This window comes from Bombyx mandarina, chromosome 02 (assembly GCF_030267445.1).
Source record: "Bombyx mandarina strain Sakado chromosome 02, ASM3026744v2".
In the NCBI taxonomy this organism is placed as follows: domain Eukaryota; kingdom Metazoa; phylum Arthropoda; class Insecta; order Lepidoptera; family Bombycidae; genus Bombyx; species Bombyx mandarina.
The window spans coordinates 2,508,158-2,533,235 of NC_143209.1; the positions used below are offsets into that span (position 1 = coordinate 2,508,158).

General features: G+C 41.2%; 3 protein-coding genes and 2 pseudogenes across 3 annotated transcripts; 2 read left to right on the forward strand and 3 right to left on the reverse strand.

Annotated features, from left to right (window-relative positions):
• Positions 1-328: 328 nt before the first annotated feature.
• LOC149503392 (uncharacterized) lies at positions 329-6,656 on the reverse strand (annotated as a pseudogene).
• Positions 6,657-8,387: 1,731 nt separating this feature from the next.
• Positions 8,388-10,346, forward strand: 5h4 (chorion CB early protein gene 5H4). Its single transcript, XM_028173051.2, has 2 exons — positions 8,388-8,435; positions 9,870-10,346. Exons 1-2 carry the CDS (start codon positions 8,388-8,390, stop codon positions 10,344-10,346), a joined length of 525 nt encoding a protein of 174 aa, XP_028028852.2.
• A 2,453-nt stretch (positions 10,347-12,799) lies between these two features.
• On the reverse strand, positions 12,800-14,083 carry LOC114241866 (chorion protein ERB.1). The gene is made up of 2 exons (XM_089734331.1): positions 13,976-14,083; positions 12,800-13,249 (listed from the first exon to the last, which is right to left on the reverse strand). Exons 1-2 carry the CDS (start codon positions 14,018-14,020, stop codon positions 12,800-12,802), a joined length of 495 nt encoding a protein of 164 aa, XP_089590457.1. The 5' UTR covers positions 14,021-14,083.
• Positions 14,084-18,976: 4,893 nt separating this feature from the next.
• On the forward strand, positions 18,977-20,480 carry LOC114242025 (chorion class B protein ERB4). Its single transcript, XM_028173044.2, has 2 exons — positions 18,977-19,027; positions 19,998-20,480. The coding sequence occupies exons 1-2, from the start codon at positions 18,977-18,979 to the stop codon at positions 20,478-20,480; spliced, it is 534 nt and encodes a 177-aa protein (XP_028028845.2).
• Positions 20,481-21,716: 1,236 nt separating this feature from the next.
• LOC114241887 (chorion class A protein L11 pseudogene) lies at positions 21,717-23,585 on the reverse strand (annotated as a pseudogene).
• Positions 23,586-25,078: the final 1,493 nt, after the last annotated feature.

Below are 25,078 nucleotides of genomic sequence, written 5' to 3' on the forward strand. Positions count from 1 at the left end.
CGATATATTCAATTCTTTTATTCTATAAAACTTTATTTTGCGGTTTGAAAGTGAGCGACCTAAATAAGTAAGTTTTCCATTGGGAGCATGTAACCAAAAGTTGGAAATCTAGCTAAAGAAGCCCCAAAGTGGGCCAACTTTATGCCTAAACTATTTGTACTTGAAAAACTATGCCTTATTTTTTCACGTTGCTTAGTTTATATATCAACATTTCTTTCACCCTTGCATTGTTTTACAAAAGAATAAATTACTTATTTGATAACATCCCAAAATTGAGTGCCATAGTTTTTAAATTCGCCAATAGGCAAAGGGCTTAGCCCATATAGCCTTATAGTAAACCTATATGCTGCCACACGAAAGAGCTGTCTGTGACTTGAAAACAAATTAAAAACAATAGCTAATGGCAATAATTCACAGACTTTTTAGTTTATTTTTGTTCAATTCCATATTTATATATTGTAATAATAATTATTACTTAAAACCATGAATTATATAATAATAATGAAATGTACGTAAGGGCTTATTTCTAGCAACATTAACCACAATTAACTTATTTAATACTGTAAATAATGATGAGAGCGATTATTGATTTCGAAGAAAACAATTAACAACTTAATTTTAGCTGCAGAAAAAAACAGATTTCTCTTAAACCCTGGGTGAGAATATAAAAATCGTTTTCTGAATATGAAACGATATTTCTTTGTCTATCAAATTAAGTTAAAACCATCATCACCGGATTCTATTGTAGCAACATCATTGCCTTGTGCTACAGCAGCATCAGCAGTACGCTTAACTACTGCTCCTACCCCATCAGCTGCACCTTTTCCATGAGCAGACTCATTAAAGTTCCAAGTAATGTGTTTTAATCCATCGAAATACCAATATAAGTTACTGATGACATAAAACATAGTTTTATTTCTATATTGTCTACTTGGGGAATCAGATAAAAAGTGAAGAGTAGTAATATTGTTATTAGCCAATTTGACAAATTTTAGTAGCGGTATAAGATGGCCCCATACCGCAGCAGAGTCATGACGTAGATTTTAACTTACTGTGCAAAATGATGGGAATGAGGCGCTCGCTCCTGGCCTTTTCATTTTTCATTATTAATATATTTTTTTTAATTGTATTTTTTGACTTGTTTTTTTCTTTTATTGTAAATATTTTTATTTATTTAAAAAAAAGAAAATATTTGTGAAAAAACAAAAAAAAAGCCCGCTGAGTTTGTTTCGCCGGTTCTTCTCAGGACTGTGGCTTTTTTTGGAACCGGTGGTAGAGTTAACATTGTTATTTGTATTTTGACATTCAACAAGTGTGTCATACTGACATCTAAGTTGAAATAAATGATTTTGAATTTGAATTTGAATTTGTTAGTGAACTTACCTTCCTTATCTATGAAATAGACGACAGCAGTTTGCAGTCAAAGCTCTTGCCTACTTCCCTCAAAATGAAAAGCCTGAACTTCAGACTCATATTTTAAAGCATAGTTTTTCACTAAAATCTATGTGAATGATACCTTCGTTATCCTTAAGATTTTCCCTTAAACCTTTCATTGCACTAAATTGCCATCTGCGCAGCCCTTCATGTTTTAGAAACTTTGGAAACATCTGTTCTAACAGCTCAACAGCTTCTTCAGGGTTAGTTGTTATTTTTGTTTTTGATATTATTCTTTTATTTTTCTTAATGCCTTTGGATTCATAAGTGGTTGTAGAATTTTGCCATTGTTTGAATGTTACTAGGTCCTTATTATCAAATTCTTCGTAGCAAATGGTTTTGTTTTCGCACAAGTTACAACGCTCAATAAGACATTTATTTTTTCCACAACAGAGAAAATTGACTTTAACATTGATGCTGGCGTGTTTTATAATTCTTCTTTTGTACAGAGCCTGAATCAATAGTTTCACATTTGCATGCATTTTCCAAACACATGTATCTCTTTGGTTTACACTTGGAATCAATACCCAGTATGGGCGTTGTTTGCAAAAGTAAGAATAACTCACTGCTCGAAATTCGGATTCAAATACTTTATGCAGGTTCTTCATGTTATCTAACAAATACCTCTTCTGCTTCCTCTCCTTTTGTCGTGTTATAAACTCTTTCTTGCCTGCCGAAGCTCTAGAAACGTTGTCGCGTTCAAAAAATCTTTATATCTTGTTTCAACTTTTCGTATTAATTTTTTTTTTGTTGGGGCGGTTTCTTCTCTCTCCGCAAGAAATTCTATGCTTCTGACAAAACTTTATGTTTCTTTAAAATGTTTTTTTACGCATAATTGTATAGTGGAATGCTCTTTTCTCAGTATTGGATTTTAGAGCTTTGTGGCTGCCTTCTAATGTCTTTTTCATAGCCTCGTTTCATAGCCTGGGGGTCGATTGCTTCCCGCTTCCGTAGGTTTAACCCACGATTCCCTACAAGTGACCCCTGGGTGGTGCTAAACGGGAGCCGAATACATAATCGGTGGTAGGACCTAGTCCGACTGGCTGGCGACCACCCTCCAACTAGAGTCCGCCGCCAAATAGCCTAGCTGTGTTCCGGCGTGTGGGTTGGAGAGCCAGTTTTATTCCTTCCCTTTCCTCTTCCTTGTTCGGGGTGAATCTTGATGATGCCTGGAACATGCGGAGCAGACGTGCGTGCAAGCTCGCGGGACGTGATTGTTTGACGAGGGTATAGGGAGACCCAGTGAAACGGTGTTCGCCGCCGCCCGCCGGTCAGTTGGGGACCTGAACCCGGGTGTCACTACTAAACTCCGCCCCGGGAAGCTGTCCCGCCAACCGGTGTAAAATCCTGTCGTGCGGTCGTCGTGCCGGAGTCGGAGGCCGGAGTGGATCCCGGCGATCGCACGCAGGGTGGACTGGGGGCCCTTCCATGCCCTGCGTCAGTCTCTCACGCAACCCGTGGTCAAGCACGTACTGTGTTCCGCGCTTTATTCAGGTATTCTCATGATTTTGCCTCGAACTTCCTACCCCACCCAATCCCACTCTCCAAAAAAAATAAATAAATATGACAGTTAAAAAAAAAAAAAAAGGAAAAGGGTTTTGTCGGCGATGCCCCATTCCACATTTAATGTGGATTTCAGCAATGTAAGGGGCCTACATAGTAACCACGACGCCGTACACCACCATCTTGAGACGGCGCAGCCTGCCCTCCTTTTTCTGACGGAGACACAGATATCTGCTACGGATGACACTTCGTACCTTGAATACCCCGGCTACGTATTGGAGCACAACTTCCTGCGTAAAGCCGGGGTGTGTGTATTCGTCCGGGCTGATGTCTGTTGTCGCCGTCTACGAGGCCTCGAACAACGGGACCTGTCCATCTTGTGGCTGCGCGTAGATGACGGGGGTTGTACCCGAGTCTACGCATGCCTGTACAGGTCCCACAGCAGTGATGCAGGTTCAGCTCTGATAGAGCATGTGCAAGAGGGGACTAACCGCGTGCTTGAGCAGTACCCATCTGCGGAGGTGGTGGTTCTTGGAGACTTTAACGCTCACCACCAAGAGTGGTTGGGGTCCAGAACCACTGACCTCCCGGGTCGGGCTGCCTACGATTTCGCCCTGGCCTACGGCTTCTCCCAGCTGGTGACACAGCCCACCCGTGTCCCAGATATTGAGGGGCACGAGCCCTCCCTGTTGGACCTTCTGCTGACCGCCGATCCGGCCGGATACAGTGTGGTGGTCGACGCTCCACTTGGATCGTCTGATCACTGCCTTATCCGTGCTGCGGTACCGATCTCTCGTCCTGGTCGTCGAATGACGACCGGGTATCGAAGAGTTTGGCGGTATATGTCAGCAGATTGGGATGGGTTGCGTGAATTTTACGCATCCTACCCATGGGGGCGGCTCTGCTTTTCCTCTGGTGATCCTGACGTCTGTGCGGACCGACTTAAAAACGTGGTGCTTCGGGGGATGGAACTGTTCATTCCTTCTTCCAAGGTGCCCGTCGGGGGTCGCAGTGGACCCTGGTATAACAATGCCAGTCGGGACGCTGCACGCCTCAAGCGGTCCGCATACGCGGCATGGAATGATGCCAGGAGACGCCAGGATCCTAATACCTCTGAGGAAAGGCGGAAATTTAACGCCGCTTCTAGGTCCTATAAGAGGGCTATTGCCAGGGCGAAGTCGGAGCACGTTGCCAGAATTGGCGAGCGACTGAAGAGCTATCCCGCCGGGAGCCGTGCTTTCTGGTCGCTCGCTAAGGCTGCAGAAGGTAACTTCTGCAGGTCTAGTCTCCCACCACTACGCAAGTCCGATGACAGTCTGGCCCATAGTGCGAAAGAGAAGGCTGACCTTCTGGTCAAACTCTTCGCCTCGAACTCGACTGTGGACGACGGGGGTGCCACACCACCGAACATCCCCCGGTGTGATAGTTCCCTGCCGGAGATCTGCTTTACACAGTGTGCAGTCAGGCGGGAACTCCGACTCCTGGACGTCCATAAGTCGAGTGGGCCGGACGGCATTCCTGCTGTGGTTCTGAAAAGGTGCGCCCCTGAGCTGACGCCTGCGCTAACGCGTTTGTATCGCCTCTCTTATTGCACTAACAGGGTTCCGTCTTCATGGAAGAACGCCCACGTCCACCCTATCCCCAAGAAGGGTGACCGGTCGGACCCATCGAGCTATAGGCCTATCGCGATAACTTCCTTGCTTTCCAAGGTGATGGAGCGAATTATAAATATACAACTCCTGAAGTATCTTGAAGATCGCCAGCTGATCAGTGACCGACAGTACGGTTTCCGTCACGGTCGCTCAGCTGGCGATCTTCTTGTATACCTTACTCACAGGTGGGCTGAAGCCTTGGCCTCAGAGCAAGGGCGAGGCTCTTGCTGTGAGCCTTGATATCGCGAAGGCCTTCGACAGGGTCTGGCATAGGGCACTTCTGTCGAAGCTACCATCTTACGGAATCCCCGAGGGTCTCTGCAAGTGGATCGCTAGCTTTTTGGATGGGCGGAGCATCACGGTCGTTGTAGACGGTGACTGTTCTGATACCATGACCATTAACGCTGGCGTTCCACAAGGTTCGGTGCTCTCCCCCACGCTTTTCATCCTGTATATCAATGACATGCTGTCTATTGATGGCATGCATTGCTATGCGGATGACAGCACGGGGGATGCGCGATATATCGGCCATCAGAGTCTCTCTCGAAGCGTGGTGCAAGAGAGACGATCAAAACTTGTGTCTGAAGTGGAGAGCTCTCTGGGGCGAGTCTCCAAATGGGGTGAATTGAACTTGGTTCAATTCAACCCGTTAAAGACACAAGTTTGCGCGTTCACTGCGAAGAAGGACCCCTTTGTCATGGCGCCACAATTCCAAGGAGTATCCCTGCAACCTTCCGAGAGTATTGGGATACTTGGGGTCGACATTTCGAGCGATGTCCAGTTTCGGAGTCATTTGGAAGACAAAGCCAAGTTGGCGTCCAAAATGCTGGGAGTCCTCAACAGAGCGAAGCGGTACTTCACGCCTGGACAAAGGCTTCTGCTTTATAAAGCACAAGTCCGGCCTCGCGTGGAGTACTGCTCCCATCTCTGGGCCGGGGCTCCCAAATACCAGCTTCTTCCATTTGACTCCATACAGAGGAGGGCCGTTCGGATTGTCGATAATCCCAATCTCACGGATCGTTTGGAACCTCAGGGTCTGCGGAGGGACTTCGGTTCCCTCTGTATTTTGTACCGTATGTTCCATGGGGAGTGCTCTGAGGAATTGTTCGAGATGATACCGGCATCTCGTTTTTACCATCGCACCGCCCGCCACCGGAGTAGAGTTCATCCGTACTACCTGGAGCCACTGCGGTCATCCACAGTGCGTTTCCAGAGATCTTTTTTGCCACGTACCATCCGGCTATGGAATGAGCTCCCCTCCACGGTGTTTCCCGAACGCTATGACATGTCCTTCTTCAAACGAGGCTTGTGGAGAGTATTAAGCGGTAGGCAGCGGCTTGGTTCTGCCCCTGGCATTGCTGAAGTCCATGGGCAACGGTAACCACTCACCATCAGGTGGGCCGTATGCTCGTCTGCCTACAAGGGCAATAAAAAAAAAAAAAAAGCCTCCCTAAACAAAATCTTTTTTTTCGCTTCTTCTATTTTTGTTTTATCCTGCAATAGAGCTTTTGCTTTTGTGTTAGGATTCTGTAAGCGTTTCCTAAGTCTCAGAATTATTTTTTTGTATTTGTTTTTTTTTTTCTTCAATAACTCTATTTCTATTTTATCTTTTTGTGCCTTATTCGTTATATATTTCTTCAAAGTTCTAATTTTTTTCTTCAAGTTTTGGGTTACTGATTCTTTGTGGTCTATATCTAGTGATGTAGAAGTTTGTGGTTTGTTAAACGAGTTTCTAAGTTCAGAACTGTTTTTATCATCGACATTGCCCTCATTCGTGGAAACTGGTATAAAAACTTCTTCTGTTCTTTTCTTTTCTAAGAGTTTTCTCTGGTACTGTCCTCTGAAATTTTCTCTCCATTTCTTTCTCTGTATTCTTCTAGCTCTTGGGGTCAATTCAGAAGCACTTAATATTTTCTTTTTCTCTTTTCTTTTTATATATATCTTCCTTTCCTTCTCCCTCTCTAAGGCATATAAAGCCGGATCTGCTTTTAGTTTTGCATATCTGTTTCGCCGTGCAAGTCGGGCTTTTGCCAATGTCTCTTCGTGTGACTGCTTTTTCCGCGGCATTTTATCTGTAATATAAATTGATATACTGTGGAGTAGATCCTATAGGTTTCCTATAAGTGCTACTGTATCTCATTTTATTATATTACTTCCATGCTAAAAATATGGTAAGAATATATCCCACTGCTAATGATTCTCTAAATATTAAAGAAACGTGGTGTAGCATATATGTAGGTCTAAGGGTTTTGGAGCGCATCATTATTATTATTATCCATTACTATCCCATTGGTCTCTTCTCAACTATTTTAAGAGTTAGGAGGTATTAGACCGTAATCCGCAATAAGAGCACTGGTAGCCCAGTTATTACGGCTTCAGACTTACAATTTGTAAGATAAAGGTTTGAACACCACTCGACGTACGTATTTTGGGGACATTTTATCGTCACCATTGCTCCATAACGCCTCAGAAAAACATCGTGAGGTAACCAGCGTATCCTAGAACTAATCATTCAAGGACATGTGACATGCACCAAATAGCATTTTTTATTTTTATTGCCCTTGTAGGCAGACGGGCATACGGCCCACCTGATGGTGAGTGGTTACCGTTGCCCATGGACTTCAGCAACGCCAGGGGCAGAGCCAAGCCACTGCCTACCGCTTAATACTCTCCACAAGCCTCGTTTGAAGAAGGACATGTCATAGCGCTCGGGAAACACCGTGGAGCGAGCTCATTCCATAGCCGGATGCGTGGCAAAAAAGATCTCTGGAAACGCACTGTGGATGACCGCAGTGGCTCCAGGTAGTACGGATGAACTCTACTCCGATGGCGGGCGGTGCGATGGTAAAAACGAGATGCCGGTATCATCTCGAACAATTCCTCAGAGCACTCCCCATGGAACATACGGTATAAAATACAGAGAGAACCGAAGTCCCTCCGCAGAGCCAGAGGTTCCAAACGATCCGTGAGACTGGGATTGCATTGAGCATTGACCAGTCTCTGTGGATTACGGTTTTGGAGCTAACAAGTCATACCTATACCTATTTATTTAATAAGTATAGATAGAAACAAAAAAGCGACGATAGAGATTATGTTTATTACAGCTGTACAAATATCAAACCACTACTGTAAGAGAAGATTGACAGTGACAGAAAAAAAGGGAAGAAAGTGCTATGTTGCGCTTTTATTGAATCTGAAATTTGTAGTGGATTAGTCATTTACACGGCAGTTTACATATAGCATTTATTGAAACAATATAACATTTAAATAGAAAAAATACCTACTTAGCATTCCAGCTTGCTGCTTACCATTCGGGTAAAATATGAAATTTGTCATACCCCTAAATTTTAAGCGTGATCCACACAAAAAATCCTTGACATAATGTCTATGGCAAAACAACGCTTGCCGGGTTAGCTAGTTAAAGCCATATATTTTATAGTCCTTATAGTTTTATTTTGAAAACAAGTTGTTCCCTGCAAATTTAATAGTCTTAACACGCCCTGACCTTATCAACGTATTGAACGCTATCAAGAAATTGGAAATATAAAAAAAGAATATTTCCCAAATTGGTAATACTGAAACCTTTCACAATTCCCATGTCAAAACAGAAGCTACAATGAGTACATAATATTATTTCTTAAAGCTTTATCATTTAGCTAATTGTTATCAAAGCTTACTTAACTCCTAGGCAATTCTTTCAATGCAACTTATTTACCAGTTTAAAGCAACATATAAATATCAGCTAGGGATGCAAAATGACATTCGTTTCTTGTCTTTGGAGGATAGACCTGAACGAATATGACCACTATTGTAGTTCTTCTTTGCGCCTCAGCTCTCTTCGTGCAGGTAAATATGTAACCTCGATTGATTAGTGCATTATTCTAAACGATTCCTAGTTAGGCTGGACCTTTTTCAATCTTGCTTCAGGTTTATGAAAGTTGCTAATCCCTGAAAGCATTTAAAACAGATACCAAACAATTAGAATTCCTAAATAGTAAATGATCTATGATTTAAAACACTGAACTCGTCGTGACCTAAAGGATAAGACGTCCGGTGCATTCGTATATAGCGATGCAACTGTGTTCGAATCTCGCAGGCGGGTACCAATTTTTCTAATGAAATACGTACTTAACAATTGTTCACGATTGACTTCCACGGTGAAGAAATAACATCGTGTAATAAAAATCAAACCCGCAAAAGTTATAATTTGCGTAATTACTGGTGGTAGGCCCTCTTGTGAGTCCGCACGGGTAGGTACCACCGCCCCGCCTATTTCTGCCGTGAAGCAGTAATGCGTTTCGGTTTGAAGGGTGGGGCAGCCGTTGTAACTATACTGAGACCTTAGAACTTACATCTCAATGTGTGTGGCGCATTTACGTTGTAGATGTCTATGGGTTCCAGTAACCACTTAACACCAGGTGGGCTGTGAGCTCTTCCACACATCTAGGCAATAAAAAAATAAAAAAAACTTTTCGAAAAGACATGACTATTTTTAATGGCGTCCACTTTTCACATCAGTTTCGTATTTTCTATTAGCTATATAAGAATTAACAAGATAAGCACAGCCAGTATTAAATTCACGCCGGAAAACTGTCAATTTTACCAGATCTTAGATGAGAGTTCTAATTTAATCCGCGAACATGATTAAAAAAAGTTCCCTATTGCCAAAGATATCGGTGTTTTCAGTCATGATACTCCCTGGCTTCAGTCTTTTTCAACGAATTTGGAAAATAAACATCTTCACGCAATCCACTCTGCCTTTAATTTTGAATTTTTCCAAAACTGTTGACTTTGGAAATTTGGTATTTTAACTAAACCTCATAGGTGCCAACACACTTCAAGGTCTACTATAAAATAGAAATGTTGTCGTAAGACGCTTAATGTATGAAGATGCGAATGAGTAAAAAGGGATTTTCTTGTCTTAAAAGAATTAACAGTTGTTACAATTTTTGTTTTTTTTTTTTTATTTTTTTTATTACCTTTGTAGGCAGACGAGCATACGGACCACTTGATGGTGAGTGGTTACCGTCGCCCATGGACTTCAGCAATGCCAAGGGCAGAGCCAAGCCGCTGTCTACCGCTAGCCAAGCCGCTGCCTACCGCTAGCCAAGCCGCTGCCTACCGCTAGCCAAGCCGCTGCCTACCGCTAGCCAAGCCGCTGCCTACCGCTAGCCAAGCCGCTGCCTACCGCTTAAACAGAGAACATTTAAACAGAGAATCGTTATAAAATAAACCAAAAACATTACAACGTACATATTTAAAACTATGTTTTTATTTCAGTTAGCTTTCAGCCAATGCTTGGGTCGTGATCCTGTTATAGGATTTGGAGGTGCCTACGGTTCAGGATGGGGAGGCTATGACGCAATTAGTCCATACGATGGCTTGGGATACGGCGTACCTTATTCAGCAGGGTTTATTGGCCTCAGTCCTAGCAATTTAGCTGCGTCGTGTGGTGGTGCCCTGGCAGTCAACAGTCTCTCTCCTACCACTCCCACGGGGCTGACTGTTGCTTCTGATAATACAATTGAGGGTAACGTGGGAATTTTCGGTCAGCTACCTTTCCTGGGTGCAGTGGCTACGGATGGTGCGTTCAGTACTGGCGGCATTGGTGCTGTTCTCTACGGTTGTGGTGACGGCGCTATCGGCATAGTTTCTGAAGCTCCTATTGTTGCACCAGCCCCGATCGGCTATGGTCAGTGGCCTGTCAATGCAGGCTATAAAGGAATCGGGCCATGCGGATGCGGCGGATTTTACTGATAGTTCATTAATTTTTAAGAAAATTGTTGTTTTTTTTTATGTTGATTTGTTCTTATTAATTTAAATAAATAAAAATATATGGATAATAGTTTTGTGGTTTTTTGTATATGTTACTAATGAGCTAAAAATTGATAATAATATCAGAAACATTAAATAATTAAATACTTGTTGGTAAATTTTGAGTATCCATTTTCGATTTTGTAGTAATTAATATGCCAATAAAGTCATTATTTAAAAAACGTAAAAGTGATTGTGATGAAAGATGGAAATGAAATTTTTAGAAGATTATTCTCTTTGTCGTTCCGTCCAATCAAACTTTTCTTTTATTCCTTAGATTGGTGCACGAGCTCACAGACCACCTGGTGTTAAGTGGTTACTGGAGCCGATAGACATCTACGACGTAAATGCGCCACCCACCTGTAAATATAAGTTCTAAGGTCTCAGTATAGTTACAACGGCTGCCCCACCCTTTAAACCGAAACGCATTACTGCTTCACGGCAGAAATAGGCGGGTGGTGGTACCCGTCCGGACTCAAAATGCCCTACCGCCAGTGATTGTAGTGTAATGTGTAGAAAGAAATTTTAGTTAGGGCACTAACAAAAACAATTGTTAACGCATTTTAAACTGAGCCCGTCGCTCGACGTTTGGGTTTCGAGTGTATTTTTTTTTATTGCACTGTACAGCCCTGCTGGTGGCGAGGGGTCACCGTCGCCCATGGACTTCAGCAATGCTAGGGACAAAGCCAGGCCGCTGCCTACTGCTTAATACTCTCCACAAGCCTCGCTTGAAGAAGGACACGTCATAGCGCTTGGAAAACACCGTCTGTCTGTCGTGTATGTCGTGACACTGCTAGATATCTCGGCCGCGTCAATCTAGAATAAGCCCTAAGGCAGTCGGCGAATAGATAGGTAAAGAAAAAAACAAGTTGGGTAGTCGGGAATCTTGATTAAACCCTAATGACGTGCCTAACCCTAATGGGGTGCACGGTTAACATTTGCCATTGCTGCACACTTTAACTTGGTAACGCGATAATTGTACTCCAATCAAACTGATAGATCTCGTAATATTATTAGTTTCTTCTGTGTGCAAAGACTTCTGCGAAGTGCAAAGACCATGTTCTTTCTGTTTTCTGTACTATATAACTCTTAGGGCTTGATTGGGGTGCAAGAGTTCGTCCATACTATTTGGACCCGCTGCTTTATGCCACAACGCGTAACCAGAGAATTTTTTGGTCAACCTCCGGCTCCGACGTAAAGTTCTTCCTATAATAATTTGGTAGTAGTTTTTTTAAAACGCTTTTATTAGCTTCAGACGTATGTATGTTAGTAATTAACAGAATCTTTGAACATGGTTTTGACCCCCTTCAAAACGTCGAAATAACTCGAAATTTGGTATATTTATTAAGGACCGATGACAATTCAATATTTAAAAAAAAAACAAAATTAAAAAAATTAAAATCAACTAAAAAATGAAAAATAAACAATAGTTTAAAATAGCTAAAAAAATACGCTTTTATAGAAAATCCAACTAAAAAATAGAAAATAAATTTTAATAAATTTGAATATATGCCCTAGCAAGAGCAGTGCTTAGCTGAATCTAGCACCAGATCGGAATCGCTACCCCCTGCCAAAATCCGACAAGAAACTCAGTTTTTTGTATTTATAGATTACATTTGGCCTTGAATTTCGTCGAGAACGGTCATCGGCGGTAATAGTACCATATTATGTGAACCGGTAATGTAACACAAAGGTAGTTAAAAGCAAACTTTTTTTTTTATTGCCTTTGTAGGCAGACGAGCATACGGCCCACCTGATGTTAAGTGGTTACTGGAGCCCATAGACATCTACAACGTAAATGCGCCACCCACCTCGAGATATAAGTTCTAAGGTCTCAGTATAGTTACAGCGGCTACCCCACCCTTCGAACCGAAACGCATTATTGCTTCACGGCGGAAATAGGCGGGTTGGTGGTACCTACCCGCGCGGACTCCCAAGAGGTCCTACCACCAGTGATTTCGCAAATTATAATTTTGCGGGTTTGATTTTTATTACACGATGTTATTCCTTCACCGTGGAAGTCAATCGTGAACATTTGTTGAGTACGTATTTAATTAGAAAAATTGGTACCAGCCTGCGGGATTCGAACACCGGTGCATTGCTTCATAAGAATGCACCGGACGTCTTATCCTTTAGGCCACGACGACTTCAAAACTTGTTTCCTTTAGGCCGTTAACCCTGTGCCTTAGCTAATTACGAACTTTGTTACATTGCGTGCTATAATTAAATTCACTGCGAACACGTAAATTATTCCAATAGTATATTATTCAGTGTTATCGTATCAAGAACCACCAGGTCTCATCACCTCCAACAATACCAATAAACCAAAGTATAGTTGTTAAAAAAAAACTAATATTTTTTTCCATTTTGTTTAATCATATTCTTACATTGTAATTCTAGTAAGGAGCACAGCCACATTCCGTACCTTGGCCTAGTAGCCCATTGACCACTCCCCGGACTGCAGGCACAGGGCTTGGTGCAATAGCAGAGACGGGACTTTCAGCTCTTATGGCCACGACCCCGTCCCCACATTGAGACGATATATGGCCAACACCGATGGACTTGAAAGTTTCTTCCAAGGCAGCAGTTCCAAGGAAAGGCAGATTGCCGGCCACACCAACAGGACCTTCGTAAATGTTTTGGGATGACAAGGCAATGCCGGTTGGAGCACATGGGCTCACGCTGGTCACGGCGAAACTTCCTCCATTAGACGCTCCCAGAGCTGAATTCGTTGCAAGGTCTACTAAGACACGGTTACCGTAACGGTTGTACCAGGAGCTGAAACCCGGTCCTTCGCCGCCCAGGCCCTCGTACCAGCCACGACCCGAGCATTGACTGAGAGCGGACTGGAAATTTGGTGAAAGGAAATTAATTGAAGATTAGTAAATACTGCTTTAGCTGCTAGAAGCACCGTCCTCGTCTGGATCATCGAAGAGTTCGACATGAAACTCAGCCCATAGCATTAGTCCACTGAGTTGATCGCCGGATCTTCTCAGTGGATCGCGATTCCGATCCGCTAGTAGATGCATTAGCGAAACAGCTTCTCTTGATGTTCGGAAAGGCTGTTAACGTTCATATCCCATCAAACTGAGCCTCACTCGCCTGGAGAAGTTGCAAGGGTCTATGGGCCACCATAATTTAAGCTGTCGCGACTATTTACATTACACACACTATTTTTTAATCACATACCTTCCGGGTAGGATGTATGGAATATGTCGAAATATCGGATAATCATTAGATGTGTAAAACATTGAAAGTACCCTTCAAATAATAGTCTGGGTAATTCATACATGTACACATATAGAGTGTGTGTTGTTTTTTGGCCTAATTTTTTTTCTCACTTTAGGATTTACATTCGTTAAATGATTTTCGTAATCTCATTTATTTTTAAACATATTTAATTTAGGACAATTTTACCCTTCATAAACACCCTGTTTCTCTAGGTGGTGTGCTGGAATAAGCTCATAAGTAAGCTCGACTTTAGCATTTACATGTTATTTTAAATATTATTTATTAAGTAAGCGTAGAAGACAATATAATTCTAGTAACTAATTAAAATTTTAAATACTCACTGTTAGAAGTCCGGCCACGAGAAGAACGCAAAATTTGACAGACATTATTTCCTAAAAATTATACTCTACACAATACAATTGTGAGCGCGTATTTATACCCAATTTTTTTGGGTTACAATAAACAACAGAAGTTACGTCAGTGTATTTGCTGATAAAAAAAAAAAATACTTTCAATTATTTCCAAGAAACATTTCGTGTGATTACAATTTCGCAATTACATACAATAAAATTTGTTACGTAAGTAACTTTAAGGAAATTTTCGAATTGAAATATCTCACTGCACTAATAGTAAGTAAGCTCTTTCACAATACAAGCAGTGCGATTATGGAATTCTCTCCCTCAACCTATTCGTGCTAGTTCCTCTCTAGAAGTTTTTAAGAGTCAAACGAAGAAACATTTCCTGTCACTTTAATCGTATTTAAGTTATTGTTTTATGTATTTTTATTTATATATATTTTTCATTTAATATTAGATTATTTTTTTTATGCTTAGTTTAAAAATCATGCCTTAACAGCTCTTATATTGTACACTATTCCACTCTTATACATCGTATTTCTCCCTGATAATGGTTTGCTGGAAGAAAACTCATGAATGAGTTAAGCTCGCCTTTGTACATAGTATTTAGACATTCTTTAAATCTGTTTTGATTGTATTTTCTTTTTGTGTACAATAAGTATAAATAAAATAAAATAATAACTACATAAGCACTAAGCTTCCAGCCCGCGTGGCCTAAATGATAAGACGGCCGGTAAAATATCGAGCGATGGTGCTATAGTTCGAATCCCGCAGTCAGATAAAAATTTTTGATGTGAAAAATCGCAAACGACTTACTTATACAATGAAGGATTAACATCGCCTAATAAAGCATGTTAAATTTATAATTTCTCTAATTATTTATAGTGAGGCATATCAAGTACTCGCAAACAACATCCCAATCGCTTCGGTTTATATCAGCCTTTCTCAAAGTGGGCGATAACGCCCCCTTGTAGGTGCGGCAGGCCTAAAGGGGGCGGTAAGAGACCCCGAAAAAAATGGGGGCGTTGTGTAGAGGCTTTGGTGGTGATTTGTAATTTCATCCTCTTAGACACCGACTGAGCTCTCGCTATAGCGGTTTTTAAGTAGGTGAAAAAATGAGGGCGCTACAAAATAATTTATTCTCAAGGTGGGCAGTAGATGAAATAAGTTTGGGAGCCCCTGGTTTATATGGTAGAAAGATTAGAAATAAAGCTATTTGAGTGGAGACCAGACTGCCAAGCGCAGTGTGGAATGGCCACCTACCAGTGTGCTTAGAGCGAGCTTTTTAACTTTTCGATCGCGTTAAAGTTAATTCAAATTTGTATGGAGTTAGAACAGCTGCCCTACATATGCCGCTTGCCGAGTGAGAAGTTAAAAAGAGTTTGCGAGTGCACTAAGCACATAGATAGATCAATGACTTAGTGAAAATCGCTGAATCTCGGCAATGGAGATCGATTGGAGAGGCCTATGTATAGCAGTTGTTTATGGTAGAGTGAGTGGTAAAAGATCTGGTGGGCGAAGTTCCATGCGCTGGACTGATCAGGTGAAAATCCTTACCAAAACCCCACTTAACGAGTGCATGCGCCAAGCGTCAGTCCGCGAACTGTAGAGATCAGCTGTCAAGGCTTTCATAAACAAGGGTTCCACTTGACCACGATTGCTCGGCCAAGAATAACCGATTATGTTGTTGTAGATGTAATTTTTTTTTTAATTTATTGCTTAGATTGGTGGAAGAGCTCACAGCCCATCTGGTGTTAAGTGGTTACTAGAGCCCATAGACATCTACAACGTAAATGCGCCACCCACCTTGAGAGACAAGTTCTTAGATCTCAAGTACAACGGCTGCCCTTCGATTCAAACCGAAACGCATTACTGTTTCACGGCAGAAATAGGCGGGCGGTAGTACCTACCCATGCGGACTCACAAGAGGTCCTACCACCAGTAATTACGCAAATTATAATTAGTGTTCTGCCCGCGGCTAAAATAAACAGGCTATATTAAAAATATATGATTTCTTCCGACCGAAGTACGCGAGAACACGTTGGTAGCGGATAGCGGACATATGATTGTATTACCTAGTCAGGTCATACGTATTGTCACACAGTAAAAACTTTTCTTTTAGAATGCTGGCCACAAAAAAGTTTATTGAATTCGAATTTCGAATTGTTCATGAAAATAAAAATGTATACTTTTAGAATTTTACTCATTATTAAATATGGAGTGGACGCTTAAAGAAGACCGTGTTGCAGTTATTGCGTTGCATCGTTGCGGTTACGCGCCAATTCAAATTTTGAACATACTGAAAAATTTGAATATAACGAAAAGATTCGTTTATCATACCATCAAACGATACAATGAAGACTCTAGTGTAGATGACAGGTCAAGAAGTGGTCGCCCTCGGTCTGTTAGGACTCCAGCAGTGATAAAAGCTGTGAAGGCGCGAATTCAAAGAAATCCCAAACGTAAGCAGAAACTGTTGGCCCTTCAGATGGGGTTAAGCAGAACCACGGTGAAAAGGGTGTTAAATGAAGACTTAGGGCTTCGGGCATATCGAAGAAAAATACGACATCGTTTGAAAGCTCGTCTAATCGACCTGAGACTGAAGAGATGCCGCGCTTTGTTGAAGCGGTACGCGGGAAAAAAATATCGGGAAATTCTTTTTTCGGATGAAAAAATTTTTACCGTAGAAGAGAGCTACAACAAACAAAATGATAAGGTGTACGCACACAGTAGTGAAGAAGTGAGCAACCGTATTCCGCGTGTCCAACGAGGTCATTTTCCATCCTCGCTCATGGTATGGTTGGGAGTTTCTTATTGGGGCTTAACAGAGGTACATTTTTGTGAGAAAGGTGTAAAAACGAATGCAGTTGTGTATCAAAATACAGTCCTGACGAACCTTGTGGAACCTGTTTCTCATACCATGTTCAATAACAGGCACTAGGTATTCCAACAAGATTCGGCGCCAGCTCATAGAGCGAAGAGCACACAAGACTGGCTGGCGGCGCGTGAAATCGACTTCATCCGGCACGAAGACTGGCCCTCCTCCAGTCCAGATTTGAATCCGTTAGATTACAAGATATGGCAACACTTGGAGGAAAAGGCGTGCTCAAAGCCTCATCCCAATTTGGAGTCACTCAAGACATCCTTGATTAAGGCAGCCGCCGATATTGACGTGGACCTCGTTCGTGCTGCGATAGACGACTGGCCGCGCAGATTGAAGACCTGTATTCAAAATCACGGAGGTCGTTTTGAATAAACTTTAGTGTCATAAGAATCTATGTTTTGTTAAGTTCATTTTGGTATATGAATGGTTACATAATCAATAAACTTGTTTCAATTATTTTACATTAAATATGTGACAGAATTTATGACCTGACTAGGTATATATGATTAGCTGTACCCGTCCGCATAGCTGGGCTTTTAAAATTAACATTATTATTTCTCACCCCCACAAAGATTCTCATCATTAACGCCTCCACAACTGGTGTAGGGAGTCCAATACTCATATAAATATTAGTCTATCCATTAAGTACATGTATTTTCTATATGGATACCAAGTTTCAAGTCAATCGGATGCATGTTCAGTAGTTATAACAGAACATCCGTAAAAACCATTGTAGATTATTATTGGTATGTAATACATTGGTATAGATGATTTTATGACAGTATCAATAATACTAGTCCCGCATAGTCAAAATTCGACAATAATTAATTGAAATGAAAAGTTTGAACATTAGTAAGGTTCTACTGTCAAAGACTATTATTATACTCCATTAATCACAGATTTCGCCAAGACTACACTTTAGACAAATATTAATACAGATGAACAATATATAATGTATTCTCAATTTAACCACAGTTTATAAGCTAAAGTTTGACAGTAAACAAATAGTATGCATGCGTGTGTGTCAAAAAAATTATAGTGTGTGTAATTTTTTTTATTGATTACTAGCGACCCGCCCTCGCTTCGCTTCGGAAACATTAAAACACACATGAAACCAAAAAAAAAAATTATTTTTTTTTTTTTAAAAAGTAGCCTATGTTCATCAGGGACAATGTCGGCATCTAATGGAAAAAGCATTTTTCAAATCGGTCCAGTAGTTTCGGAGCCTATTCGAAACAAACAAACAAACAAATCTTACCTCTTTATAATATTAGTATAGAAAATGTTTTTTTTTTTGCATAATTTAAAAAAAAAAACATTTTGCACTCCTTCTACATATTCTCTATAAGTGTGAAAAATTTCATACTCCTCCGTCCGCGCAATTTTCGTAAAAAGGGATTTTTTTTTTATTCAGGAGGAAATCGCCGGACTTCCGCCCTTTTCTGGGGGTACTAGGCGGGGTATGTCAGAGTCGAACTGACTAAAACCTCCTGTCGCTCAACAACCAACGTCCAAACCTCGCATGAGACAGAATTCATGACAAGGCAAAGGGGGGAAAGTGAAGCGTTTAGTGCGGAGCACATCTCTCCCATCACCCCCTCGGGACGCCGGACTGGCGGTCGTCGGCGCCACGACCACCAGCCCTCTCGGTCGGCAGACCGACAGATACAAAGTTTTTGCTTCACGTATTAATATATAGATAGATTAAGTGATACTCAAGGATTAGTTTCATGTACACCTCGCAATATAACAGAATGCGGGATGATTTTTCCGCGACCCGTAATCCTAAAAGAATGATTAAAGAAAAAAAAAGCAATCATGCCTAAAGATAGCTGTTATCTATTAGGCAAGACTAGATTTCCACGAATGAAAACATTATCAATACTATACTATTTTAAAAGGTATTTCGAATATAAATTCTTTGACCATTATCAACGGGTCAGTGTATTACAAAAAAATACATTATCATAGATGCATTTTAACAGTTACAAAATAATATAATTAAATTTGCATCATCAAATATTTCACATGCAGTACTTATATTAGGTATAAATAGGAATGGCACTATTGCTTACACCACTTCACATAGAGCCAACATTAGAATGTCTCGCAAATACATCGGATTGATTTGCTACTCAATGATTTTTGTTCATGTAAGTTCTGGCTTATGTTTATTGCTTTAGATGCGCTTACACATCAGAGTTAGAAAATTTCGGGATACTGATCACCGAATTGGAAATCTGGGTACTATTTTTTTGTTGTTGCTTAGTTGGGTGGATTAACTCGCAGCCCACCTGGTGTTAAGTGGTTACTGGAGCCCATATAAATCTACAATGTAAATGCGGCACCCATCTTGAAATATAAGTACTAAGGTCTCAGTATAGATACAACGGCTGGCCTACCCTTCAAACCGAAACGCATTACTGCTTAACGGCAGAAACAGGCAGGGCGGTGGTACCTACTCGTGCGGACTCACAAGAGGTCCTACCACCAGTAAAAACTATTTCCGATTGACGGAAACTATAAACAATGCATTAGACGCTTTCAAGGTATACCCACCTTCTTTTTCCGCAGTCGCTAAGACTCAAAATCTCTATTATATAGGAAAAGTAGCTTAAGTTTTACAATAATTACTCGTAGTAGAACCTCTTGTGAGTCCGCACGGGTAGGTACCACCGCCCCGCCTAATTCTGACGTGAAGCAGTAATGCGTTTCGGTTTGAAGGGCGGGGCAGCCGTTGTAACTATACTGAAACTTTAGAACTTATATCTCAAGGTGGGTGGCGCATTTACATTGTAGATTTCTATGGGCTCCGGTAACCACTTAACACCAGGTGGGCTGTAAACTCTTCCACCTATATAAGCAATAAAAAAAATTACTACGGCAATGCATTTCATACTGATGTTCATTCTATAGGTCTGATGCTTCCTATACCATCGACATACCCAATTATAGTTGTAAATATTTTAGAGTATTTTGTACACGTGAGGTCGTCACTGAAGCAATTTAAGGTTATATCAGAAGGGGATTTATGCTTACCGTGTTCCCATTTCGTGTCCAGATCACGGCATTTTTTGTCTTCACAATCCTAGGCACAATCAATATCTGCTTTAAATTCCACAGTCTGCTTCGAGTCAACTGCGTGTACCCGGTTTTGGTTCGATACGCGGTGATTGGGCAGATGGTATCGGATACGGGGGCTGGAATGGCAGAGCTGGGTGTGCTGGTCGATCTCCAGATATCGCTGCAGCGGGTGCTCTGGGAGCCTCTAATGGAGGCAGCCTGGCTGTTGTCAGCTCATCATCTACAGCACCCACTGGAATTTCCGTGACATCCGAGAACTATTACGAGGGTAATGTGGCCATCAATGGAAATCTTCCGTTTCTGGGCACCGCTGATGTAGAAGGCACTTTCTCTAGCTCTGGTTTTGGTGGCATCAACTACAGTTGCGGTGATGGTGCTGTTGGCATTACTGACGAGAGCCCCGTTGGGCCGATAGCCCCGACTGCAACTGCGCCTATCGCTACTACCAAACCAGGCTTTGGTTACCGTGATTTCTCAGGCTATGCCGGTACTGGATGCGGATGCGGAGGAGCCTTGTTCTAATCAGGAACACCCTGTGATAATTACGTGATAAATAAATCTTATAACTGTTTTTATATTTTTAGTATGTTTTATTATATACTAGCGGCCCACTCCGGCTTCGCTCGGGTCTTTAACAGAAATTTCAACGACGTTGTTTTATTTTTTTAAATAAAAAACACTTATTGCGGCATAATTATAATAGTTAGGCATATGCTGTCGCGACATTTTTGGTAAATAATAATGTGTTCTACAATGTCTTAGTACATTATTTTATTCTATCATCAATAGTTTTCGCAGGGCACGCGATGTAAAGAATATTTAAGGTATTTTTTTATATCTTGGGTTACATTATAGGAGTTTTAGTAAGGATCCCAATTTTTTTTTTCAAAAAATATTATAGCCTATGTCACTCGGTAATAGTGTAGCTTCCAAACAGTGAAAGAATTTTTCAAATCGGTTCAGTAGCTTCGGAGCATATTCAATACAAACAAACAAACAAATCTTTCCTCTTTATAATATACTAGCGACCCGCCCTCGCTTCGCTTCGGAAACATTAAAACACACATGAAACCAAAAAAATAAAATAAAATAAAACTTAAAAAAAAGTAGCCTATGTTCATCAGGGACAATGTCGGCTTCTAATGGAAAAAGAATTTTTCAAATCGGTCCAGTAGTTTCGGAGCCTATTCGAAACAAACAAACAAACAAATCTTTCCTCTTTATAATATTATAGTATAGAAAAAAAAATGAGTATAGAAGTATAGATTAATATAACCATCTAATGTGTGTGTGTGTGTGTGTGTTTTTTTTTTTGGTAATATTAAAAAAAACATACCAGTTGCATATCGTATTAAAAAACAAAGAGATGGGACAGCATCGTCTGATAAAAATCAAACCCGCTATGTCCTTTTGTGGGTTAGCTAAGAATGCACTAAAATAAAAACTCCTTGTTGATCGAAAATAGTTTTTTTAGGTCACTCGATCGAAACATTCCTCTCACGTTTTGGTATTGTGGTAGATAATAAAACAGTGATTCTGTATCTACGTATTTAATTGGCACATTTGTTTTAGAGCCAGACTTTATTAATATAAACTATTAGTAGAATATATTGAACGTGTTGTCGAAATTAGACGCTTATTAAACGATGTCAGTCGAAAATAGTCGGCCGCTTGTCGACAAATCCATGAGACGTATTTCGAAGAAGAAACCTAGCATACCGTCTAAGTCTTTAACAAGTCTATTACGTGTTATCACAATTATATTTTACTCTCGGCTACAACTGCGCAATCAAACGGATACAGCTTTATTTATTTATTCATAAAAGGCGCGATGTAGTGCAGTTTGATTTATAAACCGGACTAGTCGCAGTGCGATCCATTATGCGCCTAAGACGAGCCACATCGACCGCACCCACAAGGGGGAGTGCAGCGCCCAAGTATAGAAACGCTACCGGGAGCACAAGCAGTGCCACCGAATCTAAAAGAGCCGACGATGGGCACCTTGCTAGTAATGGTGGCGGTACCGACAACTGGGATCTCACCGGTGACGCCCATGTTACCGACTCCGACGCCTCCGTAGCCACTGAATCCGCCACAACTGCCACAGCTACCTCCGCCCAGACCGCTGTATCCCAACCCACCGTAGCCACCTCTCCCGGTGCACTGTCCGTAAATGCTCTGAAGAAAAAAGTACCATTAAACGAAATTCATTCAGTTCAATTTATTATCATCCCTAGCGGTATAATGAATGATACATGACTATCAGCAATGAAAAGACCGCCTCAGAAGTAGAAGTAAAAGCGGTCTACTGATATATCTCTCGGTCAACCTAACGCTACTATAATAACGGCGAGATACATGTGACTAGAAGATGTATGGAAATGGTAGTGCACAGTAGAGAAAGAAGAGATCGACAGAAGAAGACATAGGTGGACACAATAACAATATGAGAAAGAGAGGAGTGACTGTTGAGATGACTGCTAATAGAAGAGAATGGAATAGCAAAATTCGCTGCACCGACCTAGTGGGATAAGGTGGAGACAAAGAAGAAGAATAATATAAGTGTCCTCCATTTCAACGTGTGTTTTACAACCCAAACAAAATTCAGGCTACCTCATCAAAGAGCATATCTTCAATGAGTTAGCTTCTCTATTCTTCTGCAGTACAACGGCTGCCCCACCCTTTAAACCGAAACGCATTACTTCTTCACGGTAGAATTAGGCAGGGTGGTACCTACCCGTGCGGACTCACAAGACGTCCCAACACCAGTAAGAAAATTGTAATAGTGAAAAACAAAATCTGCCAAATACGGTGTAAGGGCTTGTGGCCCCTGTAGGTACCACTAACCTGCCAATTTCTGTGGCCAGAGAGTAATACGTTTCGGTTCGAAGGGTCAGACATTCGTGCTATACAATTAAGTTTTAGATTTCATGTTTCAAGGTAAATTGATTGAGGCGGTATTCAAGTTGAGACGAGCCAGTGATCACTTAAAATAAGTTGGCGGTAGATTTGTTGGCTCATGTATACAATAAAAAAAGGTCTAACATGAGCTACGCAAACAAAATAAAAATAGAAAAAAAAAACAGTTTCAATTGGGTAAAATTGGATTTCTAATTCTATCTAGTTCTCGATTCAGAAGACTTCAGAACAAAATTCAATTAAGTTACTTTAAATGACTCCCTGTTAAGTTGCAAAAATGGCCCAACACCAATTGATCATTAAGAGAAAAGAGAAAAAAAAATCTCTATCGCCCAAGACTTTTTTTTTTTTTTTATAGCCTTTGTAGGCAGACTAGCATACGGTCCACCTGATGGTGAGTGGTTACCGTCGCCCATGAACTTCAGCAATGCCAGGGGCAGAGCCAAGCCGCTGCCTACCACTTAATACTCTCCACAAGCCTCGTTTGAAGAAGGACATGTCATAGCGCTCGGGAAACACCGTGGAGCTCATTCCATAGCCGGATGGTGCGTGGCAAAAAAGACCTCTGGAAGCGCACTGTGGATGACCGCAGTGGCTCCAGGTAGTATGGATGAACTCTGAAGACACGATCAAAAATGTAATTTAAGGTATACATACCGCAATCAAGCAAGTCTTGAGGCAGAGAAGGAAGACGAATGAGGTATTCATGTTAGTATCCTTAGAATAACAATACTTTCAATGAATCTTCTCACCATTATATACTAAAGTGATCATGATAAAGATACTGACGTGTCCGAATTCGCGAACAAAGACTCTCATTTTTCTAACACAGGATCCTCAGACTTAAATCAAAGCGGCTAAAGCTTGCAATTCCAAGACGTATTTGACTGAAGCTGATATTTTACAGACGATAGGCGGAATCGCATATTGGCATGCACGTTAAAAATTATCGCCATTTTGTTATTGGGCTTTTGTTCTTATTTATGCTATTGACACGTTTTTGTGTACATAAAATCCTTTTAATAATAGATGCGTAGTTTGTGCTCGCATTCGGAGTAGGCAAGCTCGTTGGGAAACAAAGATACAATTCGGTAAGTGACTCGCAAATTGATATCAATTCGTTTGTAAGCTACGCGATCATTTGAATGACCAAAAAAGACGCCTAGTCAATCAATTTTTTTTTTTTCTACCTAATCTGTTAGCCTTGAGTGGCTATTCCAGCGTAACCTTAACTAGTAGGTGAGCTCACGGGGCTCAAACCTGACGACGGTTAATCTAATGTTCTAGTCGTCGCTTAAATAAGTTTTGGAACGAAGCTCTTTATGGAACGATGCGGAGGGGTACCCTAACCGTGAAAAAACGTCCGTAACGTAAGATTTTTATTAGTAATGCACACAGTGTACGACTTAACTTCGTAATAACGTACAAATTAGTAATGCACACAGTGTACGACTTAACTTTATAGTAACGTACAAAAAATAACATATTTTTTTATAATTCATTGACCACGATCTCAGAGCGTTCGTTTGCGCAATACACTAACTCTTATGCGAACAACCGTGAACGAAGTGTACCACAATAAGTTCGCACGTTACCAAATGACCGTGGGTTGTTGCGAAACCTCCGCTTTTATTTCCTTTATACCTCGAACAGAACTTTAAATTAATATTTTTATAATAAGGAACTTCGTTCCTATCCGGTGTCCCACGACACCAAACATATTTTTGTTTGTTTTAACTTTTGTTTTTCAATCTTATTTACTTCTGCTGCTGTATACCTATAGGTCTGCTCCAAGGCTCACCATAATAACCGGTCTTCCGCAGACTACAGCGGATTTCCGCTGGTCATCACTCCACCGTCGCGCTGCGCTTTTCAATACGCAGCCGCCACTCGAGAACTTTTTGACTCCAGCGGCCATTTATTCTACGAGAAATGTGCTCTGCCCACTGCAACGTAAATCTTGCAATTCTTCGGGCTATATCAGGTACCTTATATCTTCTACGAATACCCTCATTATGAATACAACTTGTTGATAAAGGTGTTTGGTGCGAAATTGACCCTATTGAGAGATATGACTTCTTCTCGAAATTCATATTCTCGAAAATTTTCAACCTTTTTTTTAGCTTAGAGGAGTGAAGGATCTCACGGCCGCCTGGTGTTACGTGTTCACCGGAGCCCATAGACATCAACAATGATCTGCG

Coding starts and splice junctions, on each gene's coding strand:
- 5h4 (XM_028173051.2), top strand. CDS start 8,388: ATGACCACTATTGTAGTTCTTCTTTGCGCCTCAGCTCTCTTCGTGCAG. Junction 8,436..9,869: donor CCTCAGCTCTCTTCGTGCAG/GTAAATATGTAA, acceptor TTTTTATTTCAG/TTAGCTTTCAGCCAATGCTT.
- LOC114241866 (XM_089734331.1), bottom strand. CDS start 14,020: ATGTCTGTCAAATTTTGCGTTCTTCTCGTGGCCGGACTTCTAACA. Junction 13,250..13,975: donor TCGTGGCCGGACTTCTAACA/GTGAGTATTTAA, acceptor CCAAATTTCCAG/TCCGCTCTCAGTCAATGCTC.
- LOC114242025 (XM_028173044.2), top strand. CDS start 18,977: ATGTCTCGCAAATACATCGGATTGATTTGCTACTCAATGATTTTTGTT. Junction 19,028..19,997: donor ACTCAATGATTTTTGTTCAT/GTAAGTTCTGGC, acceptor TAAATTCCACAG/TCTGCTTCGAGTCAACTGCG.